Below are 25,820 nucleotides of genomic sequence, written 5' to 3' on the forward strand. Positions count from 1 at the left end.
ACTGCCCAGAAAGAGATGTATTTTATAACACAAAAGATTTTTGTTATTAAATACACTATTTTTTTCTTTGAAGTTAACTACTCTGTAACAAAATAGAAAATTTACCTAAGATTTGAAACTGTTTTCTCTCTCACTAACTAAGCCTTCTTGATGCTCTGCATAATGTAACAGTCAGAATATTTACTTTATAAAACAGAAAGCTCAGCATAGGAACTTCGGGATTATAAACAGTTTCTCATTAAAAATATAGAGACAAACACTATTTATGTGCTAGTTTATTTATCTTATTATTCAGAAATAAATTTCATGATGACAGTTGTCAGTAACCAATTTCAATACCAGGAAATTCAAAGAACAAAATTTTGCAGAGACCATGTTTTTGCATTTAATTTAAAAAAGTATGCTATCTAATTTTCATCCGCGAAGCTATTTCTTTGCTAATGTTTGCTTACTGCTGAATGGAAGATGATTTTCAATACATTTAAATATCTGATTCACGTCCATCATTGTCGAAAGAGAAGGAAGATGAGGAGGCCAAAAGAAGTAGGACAGAGAAAATGCCACATGGATTCAGGAGTTGAGATAACTGACAGTAAAATATATGTTCTTTGGTTAGCAAAGCGAAAAGGGGGAAAGTATTGCATACATGATGGATACACACTAGCATTCTAAAGCAGGAGACAAGAATGTCAAGAGTGTATTCTTCCCCCACTGCCAGATGGAAGGGCTATTATTATAAATGAAAGGCAGCAGTAGTGGATGCCAGGCACTTTTGTTGTGTGCCAGATTCTGAAGTCCAGATGTAAGCAGGTTACCCCTGGGACAGGACAGGCTTCAGCTCCCGCAGCAGAACAGAACCAATCACAGTTTTTTCAGTGTTTATGATAAGCTGGGCTGTGGAGCCTTCCTTCAGTTCCACTGTGACTAGCATCAATGACCCACTGTGCACAGTTTTAGCTGCAAACCTGGAAGAAAAAAAAAAGACTTTTTATCACAGACGGGAAAAAAAGGAGACAGTGTAAATTCAAATAGGTTTAAAATAACTCTTTTTTTCTCAAATGAAATACTTCATTGTAGGTTCCCTACTGCCAAAAACCCAAAGCCAAGCATTCTTGTTACCAAAAAAAAAAAAAAAAAAAAAATCAATAAACTGTCCAGTCCATGCGTACCACAAGCAGGTAATTTAATGCATTTTAAAAACCGATCAGGAAAAGGGAGTCTATTTTATTTATTAGTTTGAATGACAGATATATTTGTATAATTCTGTGATGTATTTGGGAAGCAACCATTCAATACATAACAACTCACCATGCACAGGGCCATTTAAAATAAGCCAATTGATCTACATATTTAAAACACATGAAGAAAAGGTACCTTTCTCAAAGAGCTTGAAAATTTTAATTCCTCAGATCTGAAAATGATTATGCAAGAAGTTAGATAATTTTATGTACATTATAAAATTCTTACTAAGTCTCACTGAATTCACTCATGTAAAAATATTCAAATTCAATCTCTAATGTTAATGATGACCCGAAATAAAATCACGTGACAGCCAATTGCAATCTCACACTTCCCTCTCTCTCTTAAAAACTGTTTGGATCATTAGATCCTTCTTTTTGCTTTAGAATATAATAGAGGAAACTTGAGGTCTAATGCTCTATTACTAAATTCCAAGACATGAAGAACCTACTAATTACATGGAATTAAAAGCAAAACTAGCCTTTTAAGCACTGCAATTGACTGCAAAGCCGTTGGAGGCACAATGAACTTCTGTCAATCCTGCTAATTCATTCTGCACGCACAGTTGAGCCCCAGAGGAGGAAGAAGAGGATAGGAACCTCCCATGCCTCCATTTTCCACATGGAGCATGTTCCACACAGTTTTGGGGGGAGGGAGTCTGATTGCAGGGATGACTGGAGAAAAACAAAGTTGCTGCACATGAGCTTTTGAAAACACTAACAAGTGTAGAGCAGGTCTATGACCTGCTGTGACCCCACTTTGCAGGGCCAATCCCCTTTCCCCTTTCTGTATGACACGTGTCTGAATCTGAGCCATCTGCCTCAATTTGCGCGACATCTTCAGCCACAATGGCACCCAGTTAGCCCTGACAACAGCTCACAATACATAAAAATAAAACTGCCGTGCTGACAGCACGCTGCGGACTATTCAAGAGCAAACCAACTGGTCAGTGTCTCATGTCTGACAATTAGCATGGGCCTTGCACGGAGCCCACGGTGTCCTCAGGGATCTGTTTAATTACCATCAACATAAAAGAGGGAGTTTATCAGGAGACACTCAGAAAAACTTCACTCCCGACTTAATTAAAATATTAGCCACTTAAGCAGGAAGCAGATTCTCTTTAAATGAAAAGTAATTTCTTTTTTGAGTTTTTAAAAAATGATCTTGTAACATGGTAGATTCTTTTCTTAAACCCTAACAAGTCATTTTTGGCCTAAATAGAATCAAGAAAATCATTTTTTCAACAATAATTAGCATAATACATCGAAAGCAAAACAAATATGCTAACCATAATAAGTTGAAAATATTAACAATACTTGGAAGTTGTATTTTTAAATGTTAGCTAATGAGTTGTTGACAAAGTACATTAGAAACCTTCCTAGTAATCTATGTACTGTCTTCAAACATGTTGGAAACTTGCAAGGAAACTCATAGAGCAGTTTGCCTAAGGAGAAAAGCAATTTTAAGTAACCAGTTTAGGAATATAAACCACACCAAGAGATTTTTTATAAAGCTCTTATAATCATATCCATCTGCTTTTCAGATATGCATACAAGAGATTAGGAACTGGGTACCTCAATTTCCTTTTTGAGAGAACAAGAAAGATCTCCAGTCCCCAAATGACCTCTCCTTTCTGTCTCTCCTTGAAGGTTTATGCAATTCTTTTGTCTAAATTTTTAAGGCTCTTATGTTTCATAGGAGAATGCTTTTTGTACATTTTGGTTAAACTTTGTCACTAAAGGATACAAGGATCTATACTGCCATTCATTTATACAACTTTTCCACAGATTTGGCCATCATATCTGTAATGCATTCAACAAATACTGCAGCAGAGGTTCCTATTGCTGACAGGGTTATAATTATGTAAACAATAGTCTTATTAGTCCCTTTATTTACTTAACACTTGTGCCTTGGGACCATAGAGAAGGAGATCCTATCTGAATAGGAACACAAAAGCACTGTTGTTTTAATTTCAGGGTTACATATCCTCAAGGCACATTTTATATCTTTTCTATTAAAAACTAAGAACCAATGTTAAAATAATACAAACTTGGCAAGGACAAATGTCATTTTGGGTGTCAGTGTGTTTACAGAGATAAAATAAAAATTGTGTCTTATATTGTGTTTTTGAAACCTTATTTCCATGATATTCTCAACGCTATAAAGAACAGGGGCATGAATGAAAAGAGGCATTTGCTTACACTGCAATGGAAACATGCTCGGCAAACTGTCCTAGCAACAAACTCTGAGATGATGTAAAAGCTACTGCCTGTTAATGAGGTCTCCATGTTCTGGTGGGCACACATGGTGGAAGCAATGCTTTAAAGGAGGAGACCAGAAGATCAGATGTTCTGACATTCTCATTTCACAGTTCAAAAAGGATGTATTTAATTGGAACACAGCATGATTACAATTGGTTTGTTTTGGTCCATGGAAAGCAAAAGCCACTCCCCCAAAGTTATTAATCCTTTCACTCCTCAGTGGGCTATGTTTTAACATATATTTAAAAGATAGGGAAAAAGAACTAGTTAGTACATAATAAAAGCTAGCTTTTACATATAAGACACATTGATTGTAAATACTTATATGCTAAACTTAATGACTGACATCAGATCTCTGTACTTGGCCTCAAACTACGATCACACTGGGACATAATTTTTTTTTGGAAATGTCAGAAGATTTTTGATCACTGTAATGACAGCAGCTACCATACATTAAAAGCTTACTATGTGCCTGCTGGTGGGTCCTAATACTTCACTTGCATTACTTCATTTGACCCTATGAGGCAGGTCACAATGAGAGAGAAGGGAACTGAGGCCCTAAGATATTGAGGCACTTGCTCAGAGACACAAGAGCCAGTGAATGGTGGAGTGAGACTTTGCACTCAAGCATTCTGATTCCAGGTCACACACATTCCTCCAAAATGTGGAAAAGTGTACACTTAATATTTGTTTTCTTGTCAGGTAAATGAAGATGTTTCCTATTTATGTGTAGTGTAAATAATCTATTATTATCCAAAAACTTTAGGGATGAAGATTTTTCCCTTCAAAAATTGTGTACTTGACTTTGTAGTATTCTATAATTCAAAGCATTATGGCTTGATCATTTGTTCTACTTTTAATTCTTTCCCTCAAAAGATTTTTTTAAAATGTTCAATATCCCCCATCCCTCACTCCCTCAAAAGTCACCAGCAATGAAAAGTAGAAAACCTTTTTGAATGGAGCTGTAACACAGGGAAGGACTACGGGGAGACCAATCAACCTCGAAAACCAGTAACGCCACAAATGAGAACAAATAAGTGAGATGACAGTTAAAGATGTATTGCCCACGTATGATGGGCTCCATGTTATTAAAAGGATACCATCTAGATATTTTTCATAATTTTTCATTTCATTCTACCACTAATCACTTGCTGTTTATAATCACCAACCAAGAAGGTAAAACTGTCTGGCTATTTCTGCATTTTACCTTATATTTTTTCTATTAGCTCCAGCAATTGACATTTAATTTTTGTTGAATTTCTAAGATTTAGGAGAAAGACAAAATATGAAGGGAGATGAGTAGAGTAAGGGGGCCGGGAATGGGAGAAAAGAAGGAGAAGGAAAATACTGGGGAGTGATACTGGCAAAATTATATTATTATATTGTGTGCATATATGAATATGTAACAATGAATCACACCATTATTTACAACTATAATGCACCAATAAAAATATGGAAAAAAAGAAAAAGACAAAATAAACTGGTTGTAAGAGTTAGATGAAAACATGTTTCACTCTTATTAAAAAGTTATTCTGGCCTAACTATTGTCAGAATTATAAAACTGGCTAAATAAATCAACAATTTGAGCACATATATTATGTATAACACATAAGCCACACTTTTTAAGATTCGTGAGGCATTGGCTATGGACCATAATGCTCTTTGTTAAAAGGAACAAAAGTCACATGATTCAATTGTTCTAACAATTAAAATGTTAACAGCACAACACAGACTTAAGAATATTTATCTGAACGCTGCATCAACCTCCAGGGTATTCACAAACATCAAATTTCTTACGCAGAATCAGATTTGCTACACTTAATGCAACAGCTCTGAGACATGCTTTTTCTTCTCTTGGATAGTCTTCCTGGTTTCTGATTTTTCTATTCTGAGTTCAATTTTCTTGTGCTTTCTGTTCTACTGGTTACCAGAAGCTGTGACAATGGCCCACTCAGGCTAAAACTTTTTTTTTTCTACTCTGTACATGAAGCCTTCAATTACTGCCTGGTGAAGCAGACAGAATCCTATTAGTAAGAAAGACGATCACAAGATGCAGTGCCCTGCCCTAGCTGTATAAAAATAATTAGTCCAAAGTTGACAAATGTGTAATGAAGTCGCACAATCATTATATGTAAGAAATACTGGTTTGAATAAGCCTCCTAAACATCAATACCAAAGCATGGTGATTTGGAGCATTATCATCTGAAAGGATTTAAAATTGTAAATCCTTATTACCTTGAGTTAATATACAAACATTTCAAACAGGCAGAGAATTTCAAAGTTGTACAAAATTCTATTTTTGACTATACGACTGTAATGTTATTAATAGTAAGAAAAAAATTACATGTGACTAGGGTTTGGAGAATTTATTCAAAGCCACATATTTTTTCTCTATTTTTAAGAAATTGTCCAATAGTATTGTAATATTTTCATCTAACGTTCAGATGAAGAGTTAACACCAAAAATAAACTACCATCATAATTAGGTCTATTTTCTATTTTAAAGATGGTATAAACAATTACTCCTGCCCTATCTTATCAATGTTGCATTCTCTTTATGCAGAAAAAACTTAAAAAAATCCAGGTACACTTCCTCAAGGAAGGCATAAAACATTCTAGTTCTTTCATATCATTTCTGATTTGTCTGTTTGGTGGAGGAAGGATAAGGTGGAGGTTAACAAGAGAAAATCAAAAAGTAAAATAAATAAATTCCCACCTCATTCTCTTTGATTGCTTATAAAACTGTCAACTCAGAAGGAAAGAATACCCTTTTCATTTTTACATGAAAAGTTATATATTCCTATTTGCAAAACTGTTACATTATAGGACATTACCTCACAATGGCTACATGAAATAAAACTTAAATACAGAATGTTTTAATGAGAAAATCAGCTGCATAGCTTGGTTACTTCTAAAATAGCCAACTATGCTTTCTATGTAAAAATTAACTGAGGTCCACAATTGTTTTTCAATGAAATGCTGCTCAGTCAGTGGAATCCAAAGCGGTCAGATAAAAAGCAGTGCTGCCCTCTAGTGGACAACTACTAGTTTGAGAAAGAACTCTGGATGACTAAATAGGTTCCACAACTCTTCAGTTTTGTTGGAGACAAAACTTGTCATACTATAGAAAACACCTAAGCCTGACATCTTTACACCAACACCTGCTTATAAAAAAATCTGTTTTAGCATAAATGGAGTTGGTTAACAGTAGTCTCAAGGCTTATAAAATTAGGACATTAAAACTTTAAATGTTATTTGATAAGCAAAAATTGTTTTCCATTATGATCCTCCAAAATTGCCCAGAATTTAAATCTAGAGTTACCAAGAAAAAAGAAAACAAGTAATAAACAAAAAAACTCCCCCAAGGGTTAATCAATTTATGAACAGAAGACAGAGAAATATTCAAGATCCCACTAGGAAGTGACTATACCATTTGTTCTTTGTAATCCTAGTACTAGCAGAACCTGGGATAAAGGTCTTCAAAAGACTGAGCGAAGAAGTTACATGCTACAGATCTAATATATATGTATTTCTTCTTTTAAAGACACTTTAACAGTTGTTTGCTAATGGTGATTAATTGAATGAGTTTAAAGTCTAGAACTGAAAGTTATTCTTTACCTATATTTTAATTAAATAACAAGATTTTAGTCTTAAACCTGAAATAAACTGCCTTAATATGTTCATAAATTTAAAAGTCAATGATCAGACTGCCAGGGATACAGTGTTCAATTCACAACACCAGACTTTCCAAACAGTTAAGAACCGACATGACAATAGTAAAACATTTACTTTACTAAAACTTATTACCTGCAAGTTGTATACATTCAATCTGAAAATTGAAAAAGTAAAAGGGTAAACAAAAGCCAAACCACTAGTTAAGATATATGGAGGAAAAGGAATATGAGTACTAAATTTAAGTTAATAATGAATGCTGTTCTAGCTAAGAAACAAAATAGAACCATGGCAGACAAGATATTCACTCAAATACCACATTCTGTCTTTTATAGGGTCAATTTGATGTTCATGAAAAAGCAAGATGAGTATGAAGTGTGACAACTCTTCAATTATAAGATTGTATACAAATGTCAGAATATGGGTTAAAATGTGAAATGGTTGAGACAGCTGAAAAGACAAACTTTAACTTGTGATCATACCACTGTAATGTACTACTATCCTAAACATACTATCTTAAATGCTGGGATAGATATAAGAAAAAAATTAGACATTTTGCCTGAGGCTGAAGTGTTAAAGCATGAGTGGTAAAGCATGAACTTATTGGCATGTGTGAGGCACTGGGTTTGATTCCCAGCACCAATAAGCAAACATACATCTTGCTAGTATCCCTGTATAAAAGGAAATATATAAATACATATTTATATATAAATATAGTTTATATAAATTTATAAATATAGAAAAGACATTTTAAAATGTGTCATGGGGCTATCATTACTTCTTGATTATCCAGGGCAGCCTCAACCTGTGGACTTTGGAATGTGTGCCTTATTGGATGGCACTTAAGAGTACTGGCCAATAATACCAATAACAGGCAGATACTAGGGCCCTGTCCCAGATGTGCTAAACTCAGTTTTGGGGGTGGGTTCCAGGAATCTGAATTTTACACAAACTTCCATATGATTTTTTTTTTTTTTTAATGTAGAGAAAAACCCTAGAGATTCTAAAGCTATAGATTTTTAGTTTTCTGCTTTTGGGCCACTGTATTTCTCATTAGCACTGTTACCACAGGACAACAATGTAATAAAAGCAAACGCACCCCTGCTTCTACACTGTTGAATATGGAACCTTCCTCTTAAAAGCTTACTGGATTTTTCTCAGAAGATCACAAGTAATTTTTCCTGGCCCTGGATGAACCCAGGAATCCCACTGCTGGTCCTGCTAATCTCCTCCCTTAGAACATATTAAATCTTGATGGTTTCTCTTTGGAGTCCATTCGTAGTCTGGTGTAATGCTGTCCATTTTGCCTTTTGTATATAATTAATTTATGGATTAGTTCATCAGGATTGACTTACATAGTACATTCAAAGGCTTTTACAATGTAAATAGTACATCTCATATATTTTAATACAAATATCTAACAGGAAATGAAGATATTCAACTACATATTTAATAAATGCTTTTAGATGATGAGAGAACTTCTCATTTCTACAGAATTTCTTATGAAGTGGTAACTGTAATCTGGAAAACACCAGATGGGCACAATGATCACACCTACAGATTGCAATAAGAGTTTTGTTTTCAAAGAGCAGCTTTGTCAAATCCCAAAAAAGTACCACAGACATAGAGATAAAGCTAGTTTTTCAATACTGTTTGGCTTTCTGATTCTATCTCCCATTTAGAAAATCAAAACAAATATCATATCATCTAATACAGATGAAACTCAACTGACCTTTTAAGTGTTATCTATTTAGGAGATGCCCCAGGTTTTTGAAGTGAATTTCACAAAACTTGTGTTCTTTTAATTGACTTTTTCTTAATGGAGGCCATTTTTTGTTAATGTATTAGGAAACATTTTCTTTTAAGCATTCAATTGAAATCCTACTTTTTATTATTACTTACTTCTGCATATAAATGAAGTTTTACTCTTACTCAGAAATTCCCACATTAAGTATCTCTTTACCTGGTATTTAATGCAAAACATATTCAAACATATTCATATTGAAGAGCAGTAAGAATAAACTATTCCAAAACTAGGTGATAGAAATTCTATTCATTGGTTTGAATATACCAATACTTATTAAAAGTCCTTTAAGAAAGAAAAGATTCTGAAAGCTTAAACAGAATATAGTCCTGTCAAGAGTAATTTATCATATTAAAATATTAGTCTCTTAAAATATTAATAAGTCAAAATGTTTTCTATACTTAATGTTTTTGAAAATAGTTCTAAACAATTGCCACTAATAAAAATATTAGAGTGCTTTTGGTCCTGTTCCTCATAAACTCAAAAAAAAGCAACTATCACAGAAGAATAGGGAGTCATTAAAAAATCTCATAGGGATTTCAATTTTATTATTAACCAGTAGTAAATAGGCTTAGAAACAGAGACTCATTGATCCCACAGGATAACATAATATTGAATTCTACAGTTAAAAACATTAATACACAATTCAGTAAAGTGGTAAATTGTTAATTTCTGTCATTAAAATGTAATCAGTAATTGTTATTTCATTTTTAATGAAATTAAGAAAAGCATTGATTCAGATTTTGACAATTATTTATTTTATCAGTTCTAATTGCTACAAGCATGAATAAGAACGGCAAAAGTTTTACACATACAGAATAATTTATATTATCCTCTGTATGAAAAATATAAATAGTGAGGTCTTCATTACCTATAAGTGTTCTAAAATTTAAAACACTATTATAGTTATGCTTTACCTATAAAAGTAAATAAGAAATGTTTTCAATTAAGTATTGGAGGACTTGAGAAGCAAATTAAGACTGCACAGCACATCCTTAAGTACAGACAGGCATTTTATTCACTTTGACTCTGCAGTAACTTGGCTCCTCCTCTGCATTACAGAGTCAAACACCAAACCACTGACAATAGAATTGGAAGAGAAAAGTGTCAAGAGATTGAGGATGTGCATGAGGACCACGAACATTAAGTTTGAGTACAATCTCTGCACTTTAATGCCAAACATAAATGGTTCTTAGTTGTGTGTCCCCTTTACATTAGCACGGGTAATTGAGCACTGACTGCAATTTAAGTAATTTGATCAGGCATTAAGTTCCCAACCACTAAGACAGGTTATAGGTAAACTTTGCTTTAGAATTACACAACTGTGCTAGGTGTCCTTCTAAGCTCTCTTCCAGTATGAAGACAGCTTTCATATTATTAGTTTTGACATTTTTCTTCTAAGATCCAATTTGGAAGGCTGCTTTTAGAAAAATAAACAATCCACATTCAAAACAAAACAAAAGTTAAACTAGAAGTCTGAACATAAATAATGATTACTGTGTGCTTTTTTGTACATTACAAAAGAACATATTAAAACAAGACTGCAGAAGGTGAACAATAGATTTGTCAGGTAAAATTTTATAATGAGTTTGCCAAAGTTAGAGGTGATACAAATAATTTCAAAAAGTAATTCTAACAATTCCAAGGACTGATTAAAAAGAAATGACCCAGAAAAGCACTAAGACTAAAAAAAATACTAGAAAACTCAGAACCAAAACATATATATTTACTGAAAAGGTTTCTGTTCACTTTTCTCACCTATTGAACATTAACAGATGAGCTGAATTTGCACAATGGTTTCATTAGGATGGCCTTATATCCATTTTCTTATTATCCTATGTGAGATATATAAGGCTTATTATAAATTGAAGCATGAAGTCTCTTGAGCAACTTAAGGACTTTCTTCTTTCTCTTCCAAAAAAAAAAAAAAAAGGAAAAAAGATCCCCCCAAAATCTGTTTCTTGACTAACACATGCAGTTTTCATTCTATTCTGATTAGTACAGTGCCATTAGGCAGGTCTAAGTAATGGCAGATCAGCTCTTCTGATGTCAAGTCAGTGTTCTTACATAGATGTGATGTCACAGAATTTGATTTCAATTTCCCTTTTTTACCCTGTCATCCATTTCTGAAACAGATGAGGAATTGTTTTAAAGGTCTTCAGACCTTTAAAAATAAAAAGAAATTTATTTTTAAAGGTCTAAAGACCTTTCCTTTGATTTTAAACTTATTTTCTATAATTGATAGTTATATAAGAAAAGATGCATTAAATATAATGTACAGATATTTTTAATGGCAAAAGTATGCTATGAGATAGTTTGCATGGATTCTCTTAAGTATACAGAGGACTATTTAACAGCCACCCAGTTAAGGGATAATTATTTTATCTTCATCTCCATTTAAAGCCAGTGGCATTCATAAGAATACCAAGAGTGCAAACATATTAATCACAATTGCTGCTACCTTTCAGGAAAAATGGCTAGGATCTCATGCTTCAGATGCCTGGTGGTGAAGAAACTCCTGGTCTGAACAGAAGCTGCCCTAGGCCTACGCTGGGTGTCTAGCAGCTATGGAGGCAGCCCTAGCGAACTGCTTTCCCAAAGAAATCTGTGTGTAGTATACAAACACTGCCCCCCTTCCAATGAAAGAAGTCCAATTTCACTACTTTATAAGATAGTTCTTCCTAGAAATACACTGAATTCAGCAAAATAAAAATAAGATAAACTCTCAAGCGCGTCATAGAAGGCAGCTTTACAAATTACGAAGCTGTTATAAAATGTATGGATGTATACCTCTCAGAAGAAGCCAAGCTGGTGTAATAAGGAAGATATGAAATGAGGAAGGGAACTTCACAAAACCTATCAATCAAGTAAGTATACCACTGGAAAAAGTGGGAAGATACATACCAGTTTAGGGGTTATTATTTCCAAAGCAAACAATGAATTGAAAATTATGTACTTGTACAAGTTATTGACACGTCATGTGTCAATGAACCTACCTGTGGATATTATCTTGACCAGAAGGTACTACACCAACATTGGCTACATCTACAACCTTCTGAAGAACCATGGATGGAGTGAAATTCTGGGGTGCAGCGATAATTACAGCAGAAGTTTCATTCATTCCTGTCAGCATTCCTGTAAAAGAAAAAGAAGGCTCCTTTTTACTGATTTCTTTATAAAAATCACTCAATTGTAATCTCTGAGACAAAAGTTAAAAACTTTTCCCAACAAAAGAAATATCACTTGAGAACATAATTTACAAGATGATTATTACCATTTTTTTAAAAAAATATTTATTTTTTAGTTGTAGTTGGACACAATACCTTTATTTTATTTATTCACTCTTATATGGTGCTGAGGATTGAACCCAGGGCCTTGCACATGCTAGGCAAGCGCTCTTTTTAAAAAATGCCAGTGTTTGTGTAAAAAAATGCAGCCCAAAATCACTCTTTACAAATCTAATTTTTACTATTATAGGACAATAAGACACAATTACAAATATAAAATTTCAGTACATTTATACAACCTGGGTTACATAAACTATTCAGTTTTTGCTTCTTAAGAACATATTTTTTTATTATTACAATTTTTTTCTATTCATTCAAAGATCAGTCAAATTCTGTTTGAGAACAAATCAAAGTGATACTAGAATAACTAGCAGCACTACCTGATGAATGGCATCAATATGACATATCAAAGTTATCTCAACAATGACTGGAAGTCACTGAACAATCATGTGGTTCTAGGAAAGTACAAGCTTTCTAACGTAAACTGAACAATAACCATATTTGCCTAGTGAACGAAACTACAGTTGCCAACAAAAACACTAACCAAACTTTACAAAGTATAAAGCTTGCAAACAAAGGGGGAAAATGTGAATAGAAAAATTTTGAGATGTTTCAAATAATATTTAAGAATAAACTAAGTTAAGCAAAATTATGAGTGAAAGTCATAGTGTTAACACAGAGTTATCATTAACATCAGAATTTCCTGTGAAAATGTTCGATGAACAAAGTCAATACCACATCAAACCTTTGGAAAAAATATTGAAGATTAACATCCAGGTTAAAGCAATAAAATGATTACAATAAATGTCATCAACTTGGATCCGTGCTATAAGTCATGGGTAGCTGGTGGTATTTATTAAAAACAATAAGCTTTTCAGACATTTGATACGTGCACAAATTTACAAAATTTATGAAAATGGTAACGTTTGATTTTGTTTTCAAAGGACCCTGTACCTTCAGGCCAATATATTTTAGTTATTTATTGCAAATACAATGTAAAATTTTCAAAAGTCCCTCTGATTAACAGTATGAAAACCCCGTAAAAAGACTTATGCCATCAGATACAAAATAGATCTATCTAGCTTCTAACAGGGAGCAGTTTTTACTAACCACTTTCAAACTCTGGGAACACTATGTTCTGTCTTAGGCTGTTTAACTTCAACATTAGGCAAAAGCTTTAAAAACTACACAAGCAGTCAAACACTGCTTTTAAGTAAAGCACAGTGGCTGACATAACACTGCTGAGAGATGTGTGTACTCATTTAGGATTTAAACCTTCTCCATTAAGCTCTATTGAAGAGCAACTGCTGAATAAATGAATGCAACTATGTTTATGTTAAAAGCCTGTTTCCCGCAGCATGTAATTAAAGGAAATGTTGTACAAAGCCAGTACTTTTGTCAAGCTCCTGTAAATGGAAAGATGGATAGCACTCAGAGAAGTGAATGCATTGCTTCATATTTAACCTTAACACTCTTGTCATTAATGGTTTGTCTAACTTGTTCTATAAAAGACAAGGTACTGCTCCATTGAAGTAAAATTAAAAAAATCAACTAAACCATGCTTTTCAGAACAGAAGATTCATTATCGTCAGCTAATGTATTGGCATAAAGCAAAGTAACATCCTATCAAGTAAGGCACACATTCAATCTGCCTTCCCACCCCCCTTTATTTTTAACTCATGCTGTTTTATTGTTATAGGCAATTTGTACCACTCAGCATGACAGTGTAAACTGAATCAAGATTAATTTACATGCAAAAGAACACTTAGGAGAGCAGCATGGTAAGCAAATGTATTGTCTCGATTGCTGAGGTGGAAAAAGAACCTGGAAAGAAAAAAAGGTGCTCTAATTAAGGGGCATCAAATATGATTGCTTGTGGTAGTTAAGGGCCAGAAAATAGTAAATGTCTGACCATTTAAAGAATTAGCATCTTGCTAGCTAGGAACCCATAAGATGGATGCATAAATCACAATAAAATTAAGTAAACATTTTAGGTTTCTTAAATCAGAGATTTTGCTAAATGAAAATATATCAGGTATTCTCAAATTAACAAGAAAAATATGCCAAGGTATCTATCATTAAGTTTCTCCTATAAAAACAGACTTTCAAACACTGGATAGCCTGCTCACATATAATAAAGGTAAAGTTACTGGGAAAATATTTTAAAATTGCCAGGCTAAAGAATTTGTGGCTTCTTTCGAATTTATCTAAATTTTGGTGAGCCCTTAATTTAGGTTAATCAGATGTAATTAACTGCTAAAATGCAAACCAAATAATATAAGGAAATCAAAGTTGAAAGGACCTTTCCAAATTTTAGATTTGCAACTTAAATAACAAGAAGAAAATGAGGAGAAAGCTTGGAATAAATAATAAGCTTATGCCCTGAAATTAAAACTGAAGAAACCAAATTAAAAATTTTAAGTAAAAAAAGAGATCCCATGTTTTTTGTAGTACTGAAAGATTCTTACACATTGCTCAGTAACTCAGCAACACTCAAAACTGAAAGCAATGCATAAATTGTGTCAAGTGAAGGTACATAATATAAGTATTATAAATGTACAGGATAACTCAGTCTTTCATTTAGCATTTGACTACACTCTTATAAACAAGTATATTTATTCACAGAACTTTAAATTCAACAACTGAGAAAAAGTGTTGGATCAGACTGTATATTAGTAATAAAACTTTTTGTTTTAAAAATATTAATCCAATGTGGTAACCCGATAGAACCACTTTTATTTAATATTTCACACACTTTCTGGTACATCTTTAGAATAAAAATAGAACCATGTTCCCCATGTTCTTATTTATATATTTTTTTCAGTTACTTGTTAATTAATACATTTAATGTATTTCTTGAGTCTTAAAATATATGCCGTGTGAAATGAGATATTAATTATGTAATTTCATTTTATTTAAAGCAGAAAATAGGTTAAAACTAGCATGTAGTAACACATACTTCTTAAATTTATTCACATTGTTACCTTCCAGAGCATTGCACTGATAAAATGTGAGGAAACTGATTTTTATTTTGATGTAGGATTTTCCATTAGTGAGTTATTTCTAGGTATCTTCTGTGAAATAAGCTAAGCCCTCTTCCTCGAATAGTATAACAAACAAATACATGTGTAAAGTTGAGAATTGAGACCTCCATTACCAAACCTGCTGAAATCTATGACTAAAAAGATGCTCTTGAAAAGACTCTCTAAACCTTGTGGTAAATTTGCCAGCATCAAGTCCCACATCAAAGAATGAATTCAGGAAGACAGAAAGAATGATACAGAAATACCAAGAGACCTGCAAGGATTTACAAATACTTCATATAAACAAATTTTCAAATAGCTTTATTCAGAGTAGCCTTTCTGCTCTATTAAACATAGCAAACAGCTGCCAGATTTATTCAGACAAATAATCAACAACCATAGAAGTAAAATGGCAGAAGAAAAAGGAATTTTGGCAACAAGTCCACAGAGGGCCGCAGCTATTCTCCAAGTGCACCTCTCAGGCACTTACGGTTCTGTATGGCTAGTCAGCGAAAAATCCCTCAGTCACAGCAGAGCACAAAAAATTTGATCGAAATATCAAGTATTCTAAACAAAAGCTGAGGGAGTGAAAGGGTATGAGATAATCTGCTGTTTTAGATATACTTAGCTGCACTTCTCAAAAACAGAATATCCCCTTAACAATAAATGTGCCAAAGCCTTATTCAGTCGCTTGCGTGCCACTCACCTTGGTTTGCTGAGCAGATGTAAAGCAGAGAGGCAGGCTTTAGCCAGCAAGGGTAAGAATAGCAAATATAAGAATCAATTCAATTTGTCATTGGAAAAATAAAATCACAAAGATAATTTTCTTTCTATAGCAACAATGAACTTCTGAGCAAACAAATTATAGTTGGATTTAATCATTCTTTTTATCACTTATAAATAAGGTCTGAAGAAAAAAGACTACTATAAATTTATAGGCTTGTCTGATATTTTCTTGGTGGGGTTCCTCCACAACAGGTCTTTTTTGACATTGTGGATCGCAAAGGCTTGGAGTAAAATAAATCTTCAGCACTACAATATGGTAGTGCCAGGAAGCAAGTGCTGTTCTGTAGGTGTGGGTATTTGTGGGCACTTAGTACTTTCTGGAAGCCTGATGGTTTGATTTAATGATCTCAAAATGAAGGGGTCTTTTGTCTTCCTATATAGGGAAAATGGCCTAGACTCACGTAAAGTTTTAAAAATTGCTGATTATACAGCACTTAAATATGCCCCAGTTTTATAAATGTTATCCTTAAATAAACACCTAAAATCAGTGTTATTTTTCCATATTCATATATATATATATATATATAAAACAGCCCCTGATTTTTATTAGAAGGTATGTTTGACTTTGGGCAACATAAAGGCTATTAATATTTGCATTCTACCAAACATATTTTCTTTGTAGGTATATATTTAAAAATGCTTTAGTTCTGATTTATTTAAACAACACATTTCTTTAAGATAGAATTAGGTCAAAGGAAAATAGAAGTCTTTTAATACTATAATCAGGACTTTATTTTGAAGGGTAAGGAACTCTGTGTAGGAAAAATACGTTAGTAGGACATGAAAGATAGTTCTATAATAATAATAATAAAACAGAAAGATTGATAGTGGTAAGATATTATTAAGACCCCAGTTCCTGGCATTTTCACTAATACAAAATATATAGTAGTATACTGTCTGGTTGATGAACTGCAACTCTCACAATTCAAAACCTGATTAAGCATCAATTTATTATTTTAAAGACTAATATTAATCAATTTTCAAGTATTCCAGGAATATAAACAAACATATACTTTTACGGTCATTTTATAAGTGGAAAGCATTAACAAAAACAGGAAGATTGTGTGCTGACATCTGTCAATGGCTATGTGTGCATGAAAATTTTTGAGACATCAGAAAAACAAACATTCTGTTTGGCACATAAATTTCTAGTAAACTGTAGTATCTCTTACCTTGCTCTTTCTTAAAATCTTTTTCTGACATGGTCACAGGTAAAAGCAGTTCTCCAATAGGTGGCTGAATAGTAACATTGAAGCAATCATCCTTGGTGCTAAGAAAAAAACAATTAAAGCTGATTAAATGATTAATAAATAAATATACCTATTAATATTATGCAAAAGGATGCAATTAAAGCATATGCCAGCATTTTAAGTATATTTGGCTTAAACATCACAGCTAAAAAACCTTGAAATTTTTCTCAAAAATATTGTTTGCAGAGAAATACATCTATTAATCAACTTTTTTTTAACACCAAACTGCATGCTTATAGTAAATTATATCACTTGACATAGAACCTTTTTTTATTTATTTATTTTTGGTGTTGGGGACTGAACCCAGGGCTTTGAGCATGCTAAGAACATATTTTTCAACTGAGGATACCCCCAACTTGGAGCAGAACTTTAAAAACAGCAGCAAGGGTATGTATGTGTGTGTGTGTGTGTGTGTGTGTGTGTGTGTGTGTATGTATGTATGTGTGTATATATATATATATATATATATATATATATATATATATATCCACTATCAGCAGAGAAAAACTTCATGCAGCTTATAGAGAAGTACTATATTATACATTTAATATATATACTTACTATATATTTACTAAAATATATACATACTACATTGTACACTTGAGAGTGTAAAAGATGAAATGCCTTAGTCTTCAACAGTTTAAGATCTCTTTTAAAAAATTAGATCAGTTTTTAAAAAGAATAAAATAGAGTGGCCATGCTGAATTTAGGTAAGTGTTCATCTGCAAACTGGCTTTCTTAATTTAAAAAATTTTCTTATTTCTAATAGTGTTTTCTATTGACATTATTGATCAACATATAAAGCTTACCATTTTAAATGACAGAATATGAAGAATTTAAGAAAGCCAACCTGTTTTTTTAGTATCAGACAGAAAAACAACACTAAGTACATTTATTTTCCTTAAATCTCAAGATATTACATCAATAAAAATTACTAAAAGTGATATAATTTTTTTTAGTTGTTGATGTACCTTTATTTTTTATTTATTTATATGTGGTGATGAGGATTGAACCCAGTACCTCACACATGCTAGGCAAGTGCTCTGCCACTGAGCCACAACCCCAGCCTCAAGTTAGGTTGATGAATTTATTGCTGCAAATAAGGTTTTTGAGAAACAGGTATTTATTATTTAGAATACAAGTAGTCTTGGAGTTTCCAGCCAATAGCTCATTAAGTGGCTGAAAGAAACATTTAGGGACTCAAGATTTCTCTAGCTTCTCATTCCACAGAATGTTGCTTTTTCTCGTGGGTCCAGATGGCTGTGGTTTCCCCAGGTACCACTTTTACATTTTAATAGAAGGAGGAAATGATGAAAAAGTGGTAAATAAAGGAGCCAACCAAATAATTCCTTTTTAATCTGGAAAGCAAAAGTTTTCCTTGAAGTCTCACAGACTTTCAGATTAGAATTGATCCTATTATCTGTGGGAAGGTGAATAGGGAGCTGCATATTATGGATAAGGCACAACATTTGAGAATTTACTTGAGATTTTACTCAAGGGTGAGCTATGGACAAATAATTTAGTATGAAGAAATAACAAAATGCACTTTAATTTTATTCTATTATTCTTAAAAGTTGCCTTATATTGTAGTGAGCCGTTTCTGTGTACTGTGGCCGCCATTACAAGATGGCGCTGATAAGCGCCGTGGCCTGTGATAAACAACTCCTTATTTTGGGAGAGTTGGCACGTAGCTGTAAAACACCCTATGAGAAAGATCCACGTGGCAGTTGTGCATTGGGGCTTTATCTGCTTTATTAGGGCTGGGGCACGTAGCAGTAGTAGTAGTAGTAGTAGTAGTAGTAGTAGTAGTAGTAGTAGGAGTAGTAGTAGTAGGAGTAGCAGTAGAAGTAGCAGTAGGAGTAGAAGTAGAAGCTAGAAGACATGTCAAAATAAAGGCCTGAATAAACTGCTGAAGGAAGAATCCTGTGTCGTGTTTCCTTTGCTGGCAAGGGGACGCGGCATTATATTTTTCATATATGGACAGTCTAAGACAAACCGATAAAATCTGTTTATTTATTAACTCAGCAAATATTTAATGAATAGAAATCTGATCCTATGCACCGAGTGAATGAATATATGGGGATTTAAATGTAAGTGAGATTGGCCCTTAAAACTCACAATGTTTGGGAGGGAAAGAATCTGTTTATGATGAAGTGGCAGGTGCTAAGATAGAGAAGCACGTGTGGAGTACAGTTCATGGAACAGGGTCTGGTTCATTCTGCAGGAGTGAGGACAAGCCTATTTCCAAGAGGAGAGACAGGGTCATTCTGGCAATGGTAGCAGCCTGGTGTGTCAACAGATGAAGACTGGTGGAACATTGTATGGAGCATCATACACAGTATGACTGGCCATTCATTCCAGTTCTCCCAGGAATGCCCCAGTTCATGGCTATAGTCTTGGAATCCTGTCCAATTCTCTAAAGATAACTCATTTATATGATTAAATACATGGATACTTTATCCATATGACTAAGACAAAGGTGTTTCAGTGTTTCTTGAAGCAACTTGAAGCAATGGGAATAACTGGTAGAATCTTTGGAAAGTAACTGATTCCATTTGTGTTTCAGAAACTGGTGGCAAATGTAGGGTGGAGTAAAGGAGAAATCAAAGGCAGGTAGATTGGTTAGGAGTCTAACTTAGAGGAAGCAGGGCTTTTTAGTGTGTAAACCCTATCAATGATGTAAAGAGGCAGCTTCTTTTACCCAAATTTATTAATAATGAAACTAAAGAGAAACTAAAAGTTAAGCAAGGTCACACACTGAGTAAGTGGCAATGCCTGGGTTTGAGACGAGATGTATCTGACTCAAAGCCTATGCATATTCGACCAGGTGATGGATGGCAAAAAGAGACTTTTAACCTTCTAATGTGAACAACAGGGTGGATGCAACATGTTAAAGAGGAGAAATTTAACCATGTTATATTTTAACCACATATATTAACCATATTATATTCTAAGTACTAATGAGTAACCCAGAAAGAGGGACCCAGAAGATAATTAGGAATACAAATCAAGAATTAGGACCGAGATCAGGCAGAACATATAAGTTTGAAAGGAGTAAGAATGGTATAGGGAAGAGATGAAGCCTTACAAGTAGAGAGATCCCACAGAGAAAGAGGATACGTGGAGAAAAAGGTAAAAGTGCAACCTGGGGAAGATCTGCATTTAAGTAAAAGTGGAAGGGCAACCTGCAAAGGAGACCAGGAAAAAGTGAACAGGGAAAAAAAAAAGAGGTATGCCAAATATTGCAGGGAGGCAAATTAAATGAAGAAGAAAAAGAAGCAAGTATAAATGCTGACCTTAGGAAAAGTAGATCAGGTTGGGGAAGAATGCAGATGGGAAGAAGTGGATATGCAGATGGGAGTGGAAGAAGTGAGAAAAAAAGAATAGACACCTCCTGAGGATGAACTGGTAAAAGAATGCTTAAAGAAACCTGAGCATGTTTAAAGTCAGAGGGAAAACCAGTGAAAGGGAAGAAACAAAGGAACACAGACACAGCAAGTCCTTAGTAGCAGTGAAGAGGTTAGGATGAAAAGCACAAGAGCTAGGTGAGGGAGTTGGTCCTGAATGGAGAAGTAAACTGCTTTATAAACTGTAGAGGAGTGTTGAAGCCATGGAGGAGTAGAGAGGTAGGATGCTTTAAGGATGAGACCCAGCCTGATGGAGTAGAAGGCTAAGTCACGTACAAGAAACACACAAAGGCTGTGGAGGAGTAGATGGATACGTATATATATCTACATGAACTATATGTGTGTGAGTGTGGGTAAGTATAAATGATAAATTATAAACTTATTTAGTGCAAAGTATAAAATTTCAGCTGCAAACTGCTGGATCCACTGATGTTCTTCAAAGTGGAAGGCATGGAAGTGCAGCAGCCATCAAGTGATCCTGAATGTGACCAGTACATGTTAACAAAATTAGCACATGAAAAAGAAGATAGAAGACCTTATACTCTGAAAACATTGTGGAGCTACTTGACCAGCTCTGTACTGCAGACCTCTGTACTTCTTGTTCTAGGAGGATACTGAAAACCCCCATTTGGTTACGACGCTACAACTGGATTTTTCTCAGATATACCGGAATGCAAAAATCTAATATAACTAGTACATAACATCCTTTTTAAGTCAGTCTCTTTTCTACGTAAGGTTTGGTTTATAATGAAGTAAGATGGAATGTTTTATCTTTATTAGGGGAAACTATTTTCATTCATATAAGTATTCTAGTATGTTTTCTATACACCTCCTTTTTTTCCTTATTTTTGGTTTCTTTCTCTCTTCTTATAGCTTTTCTTTTCCCTTTTTTCATATCTCTTTTAAAAATGGAAGAAATAGATATCTCCATTTATACATATATATCTCAACATGGATAGGAAATGGTGAAAATGACTAATGATAGTTATAAATATATTAGAATTAGGTTACCAGATCAATGAAGTACTATTATTAAGATGATTCTAAATAGCCTATCTATGTAGGATCAGATGACATAGTAGTTTAATGTGAAATACCTGCGTATCTGTGAAATATAGGTGACTGCCTAGCATCTCATTTCAGACTCTAAGGATTCAAACTGGTAACTTTTAGGTAAGAGAAATAGAGACTCAAGTTTCCTCATCTACGAAGTGAGCACAGTGACACTTACTTTACAGGTCAGTTTTAAGTACTAAATGAAATAAAATATCCAGTATAGTGCATCAAAATATAACAATAGGAATGTATCATTGTTTAAGCATTCCCCTACTGATTATCATTGCTATTTTCCCCTATCACAAACAATATCCTTGAATAGAGCCTTTTCTGTACAAGGGCAAATACGTCTCTAGGCTTGATAATCTAAAAATGAAACTGGTAAATTGAAAATGATAAATATTTAGTGTTTTGATAGATAACTGCCAAATTGCCCCAATAAGGTGGTGTCAATTTTAAGTCACAGTGTCTACAAGAGTGTTTTTCTCCATCTTCCTTGTCAATACTAGATATTAAATTATTTTGAAATTTTGCCAATCTGATGACTGAAATGTTTTAATTTTTATTTTCTGAATATCAGTGACACTAAACATCTTTTTTTTTTGGGGGGGGGTGGGGGCGACATACCAGGGATTGAACCCAGGGGCACTTAACCACTGAGCCACATCCCCAGACAATTCTTTTTTTTTTTTTTTTTTTAAATTTATTTTGAGACAAGGTCTCACTAAGTTGCTGAGCTTGGCTTTGAACTCACATTCTCTTGAGCCACTGGGATTACAGGTGTGCAAAAACATGCTGGCACTAAACATCTTTTTATTTGTCATTTACATTTATTTTCTTGTAAGTTCCTTGCTCTTACCATTTTTTCTACTTTTCTATTGGATTCCTTTTCAGTGACTGTGACAGTCCCTTATATTTGGTTATTAAACTTTTATACATTAAATATGATACAGTGTTTTCTCACTCTCCTATTTGTGGCATCTTTTATTTTCTGTAGAAAAGTTTAAATGTTTTCTTCAGTGCCGGGGGTTGAACTAAGTGCCTTGCGCATGCTGGACAAGCACGCTACCACCAATGGTGCCCCTAGTTCTTCAATTATTAATAGTAGCATCTGTGAGTCATCTTTCTTTATATTTTATGGTTATTATAACTTACCCAAGACTTCTGCCCCCCAAAGAGTATGAGAATATTTATCTATATTATATTTAAATACCTTTACAGTTTTTTTTTAAATGCTGGGGATGGAACTCAGGGTGTACATGCCAGGCAAGTGCTCTACCACAGAACTATACCCTTAGTCCCCACTTTTAAGTTTTAAAGATTAAATCATAAATCCATCTGGAACTTATTTTGCAGTAATCTGTAGGAGGAAGCTACCTTCAATTTTTCCCAGTAACAACAGCCCTCATGCCAGTTACTTTAAGATCTAATTTTTTCCCACTGACCTGAAATGATAAACAAAATTTCTAAATTCTCTATTTTGTTTCACTGTGCCAGTACTAACAGTATCAATGAAAATATTCTTGTGGCCTTATGGAATATTTAAAAATTATTATAGCGACAGACCTCTCTTTCTTTCTGCCCTTCACCCTCTGCTGTTTTTTGCGCTGCTAGGGAGTGAGCCCAGGACTCAGTGCACACTAGGCAAGTACTCTGCCACTAAGGAGACCCCCAGCCCAAGTTTCTTGAAAAGGCCTAGTGGAATTTGGATTAGAATTGTAAGAAATTTAATAATTAACTTGAGGGAGAAGACTTTGTCCCATTTAAGACCATAGTATATTTCTTATTTTCTTATTTCTATTTCTTTATATTTTATTTATATCTGCTTTTATAGCTTTTAGAGAAGTTTCGGGGTTCTCCCCAACCTCCACATAGGTTTTTGTATCAACTTTTTTAAAAAAATTTTTTATTATTATTTTTAAGGTACTGGAAATTGAACTCAGGGGCACTAGACCACAGAGCCACATCCTCAGCCCTATTTGTATTTTATTTAGAGACAGGGTCTCACTGATTTGCTTAGTGCCTCACCATTGCTGAGGCTGGCTTTGATCCTCCTGCTTCAGCCTCCCAAGTCACTGGGATTACAGGCATGTGCCACCACACCCCACTGTACCAACTTTTAAAACTCATTAGTTTAGGGGCTGGGACTGTACCTCAGTGGCAGAGCGCTTACCTAACATGTGTGAGGCACTGGGTACGATTCTCAGCACCACATAATAATAAACAAATAAAATAAAGACATTTTGTCCATCTACAACTACAAAACATTAAAAAAAAATAAAATAAAACTTATTAGTTTAAATGAGTTCTAAAACTAGTTAATAATTACATTGAATAAATATTATAATTTTGTCTCTCCCCTTGTGGGATTAATACTACTTGTACTTGTCTTTTGGTACTGACTAGAACTTCCATTATAATGTGAAATACAGTTTTGAGAGTAGATATCCCTGTTCTGCTTTTGCAACTTAAAAGAGGATGCTTCATATAGTTCATGTGGTCATGGCTCAACGTGTATGGCTCAAACGTCATTTAAGTTCACCAACCCAAGATGTGCACATTAATGTGTTATTCTTTTGGGTTTTAAAATTGGGAACACAGACTTACAAAATTGACATGGGATAATTTCCTTCTTTTTCCTTTGTTATCTAGAAAAGTTTAAATGATACAGATTCTCTTTGCTTTATTCCTAATTTATAGTTTTCTAAGAAATCATTAGTTTCATCTAAATATTGTAATTTTGTCATAGAATTATATATAACATTTTAAATTTTTTTTTCAATTTTTTTAGTTGTCAAGAGATCTTTATTTTATTTATATATATGTGGTGCTGAGACTCGAACCCAGTGCCTCACACATGCTAGGCAAGTGCTCTACCACTGAGCCACAACCCCAGTTCCCACAGCATTATTTTGTAATCAAGATTTATTTTTGCTGCCTTTCTCCTTTTAAATCTTGGTGTCTACTTTTTAAAAAAATATATGTATATATTTTTAATTGCAGATAGACATAATACCTTTATTTTTATATAGTGCTGAGGATTGAACCCAGTACCTCACACGTGATAAGCAAGCACTCTACCTACCACTGAGCCACAACCCCAGAGGCTGTATCTTCTCTTTAATGATTCATTCTCTGTGTGTGTGTGTGTGTGTAAAATTTTGTACAACCTATAAGTGCTTTTTAAAATGTTTTTTCCCCATAACTCAGCAAACAAGTAATTCTTTGTAAACACAAACATCCTAGATAAAAATTGATAACTAAATTATTAAAATTTTGTATCTACCACTGTCTGTCTGTGTGCTGGCCAATCTAGTCTTTCTCTGTGATTTGTCAGTTTCTAATATGTGTGTTAAACATATACCATGACCATGCTTCTGTCAATTTCTCTTAATATTTATATTAGATTCTGCTTTATAAGTTAGGAAGCTAAGTAGTTTAAAGGTTTATAACTGTTATATTTTCTTGGTGTATTGCAATGAACAGGGAATATTTCAATCATTTTTTTCTAATTTTAGCACATCTATTTGATAAACACACATATATTTCATCTTTCTATTTTCAACTATTCTGTGTTATTCTCTTTTAGGCAGGGTTCTTACAAGCAGAATTGCTGAATTCTATTTTTTACTTGTTTGATGTAAGTGGAATTTAACTGACATGAATTGAGAAAACTTGAATGTGTGTGTGTGTGTTTTTTAATGGTCTCTGCCAGATATTTTATTTAGTGTTCTATTTACCATGCCTTTCCCCCTCTCCAATTTAGTTAAGCTTATCAATTTTTAATTCCTTTTCTTCCTCCATTTAGTTGATTGAAAATTATCATACATCATATTTTGATTATTTCAGTGGTTATACTTAATATTTTAAACCATATCTAAATTTATTTCTGCCATTAGCCGATCCTCTTGCTGAGCATGACCAGCACTGGGAAACCATCATTCCTTCTCACTCTTGGCCTCATTGAGATTTTGGTTCCAGTTTGCAATTAATATTTATTTTTCATATTATTGTGTCAACAACTATTCTTACAGGC

At 33.7% G+C, this 25,820-nt stretch overlaps 1 protein-coding gene across 3 annotated transcripts in view; it reads right to left on the minus strand.

Moving 5' to 3' along the window:
- Positions 1–259: 259 nt before the first annotated feature.
- The window catches only part of Ap3b1 (adaptor related protein complex 3 subunit beta 1), a 248,121-nt gene continuing 222,560 nt past the window's right edge, over positions 260–25,820 (minus strand). For 2 of the 3 annotated variants that reach the window (XM_026393221.2, XM_026393223.2), the window contains exons 25-27: positions 17,244–17,341; positions 11,972–12,110; positions 260–965 (exon numbers count right to left, since the gene is read on the minus strand). In XM_026393221.2, the coding sequence (XP_026249006.2) occupies positions 812–965; positions 11,972–12,110; positions 17,244–17,341 (391 nt within the window). In that variant the 3' untranslated portion in view covers positions 260–811. Of the gene's footprint in view, positions 966–1,374; positions 1,412–11,971; positions 12,111–17,243; positions 17,342–25,820 lie in introns of all 3 variants that reach the window. The other variant, XM_026393222.2, reaches the window with a different exon arrangement.

This window comes from Urocitellus parryii, chromosome 1 (genome assembly GCF_045843805.1).
Source record: "Urocitellus parryii isolate mUroPar1 chromosome 1, mUroPar1.hap1, whole genome shotgun sequence".
In the NCBI taxonomy this organism is placed as follows: domain Eukaryota; kingdom Metazoa; phylum Chordata; class Mammalia; order Rodentia; family Sciuridae; genus Urocitellus; species Urocitellus parryii.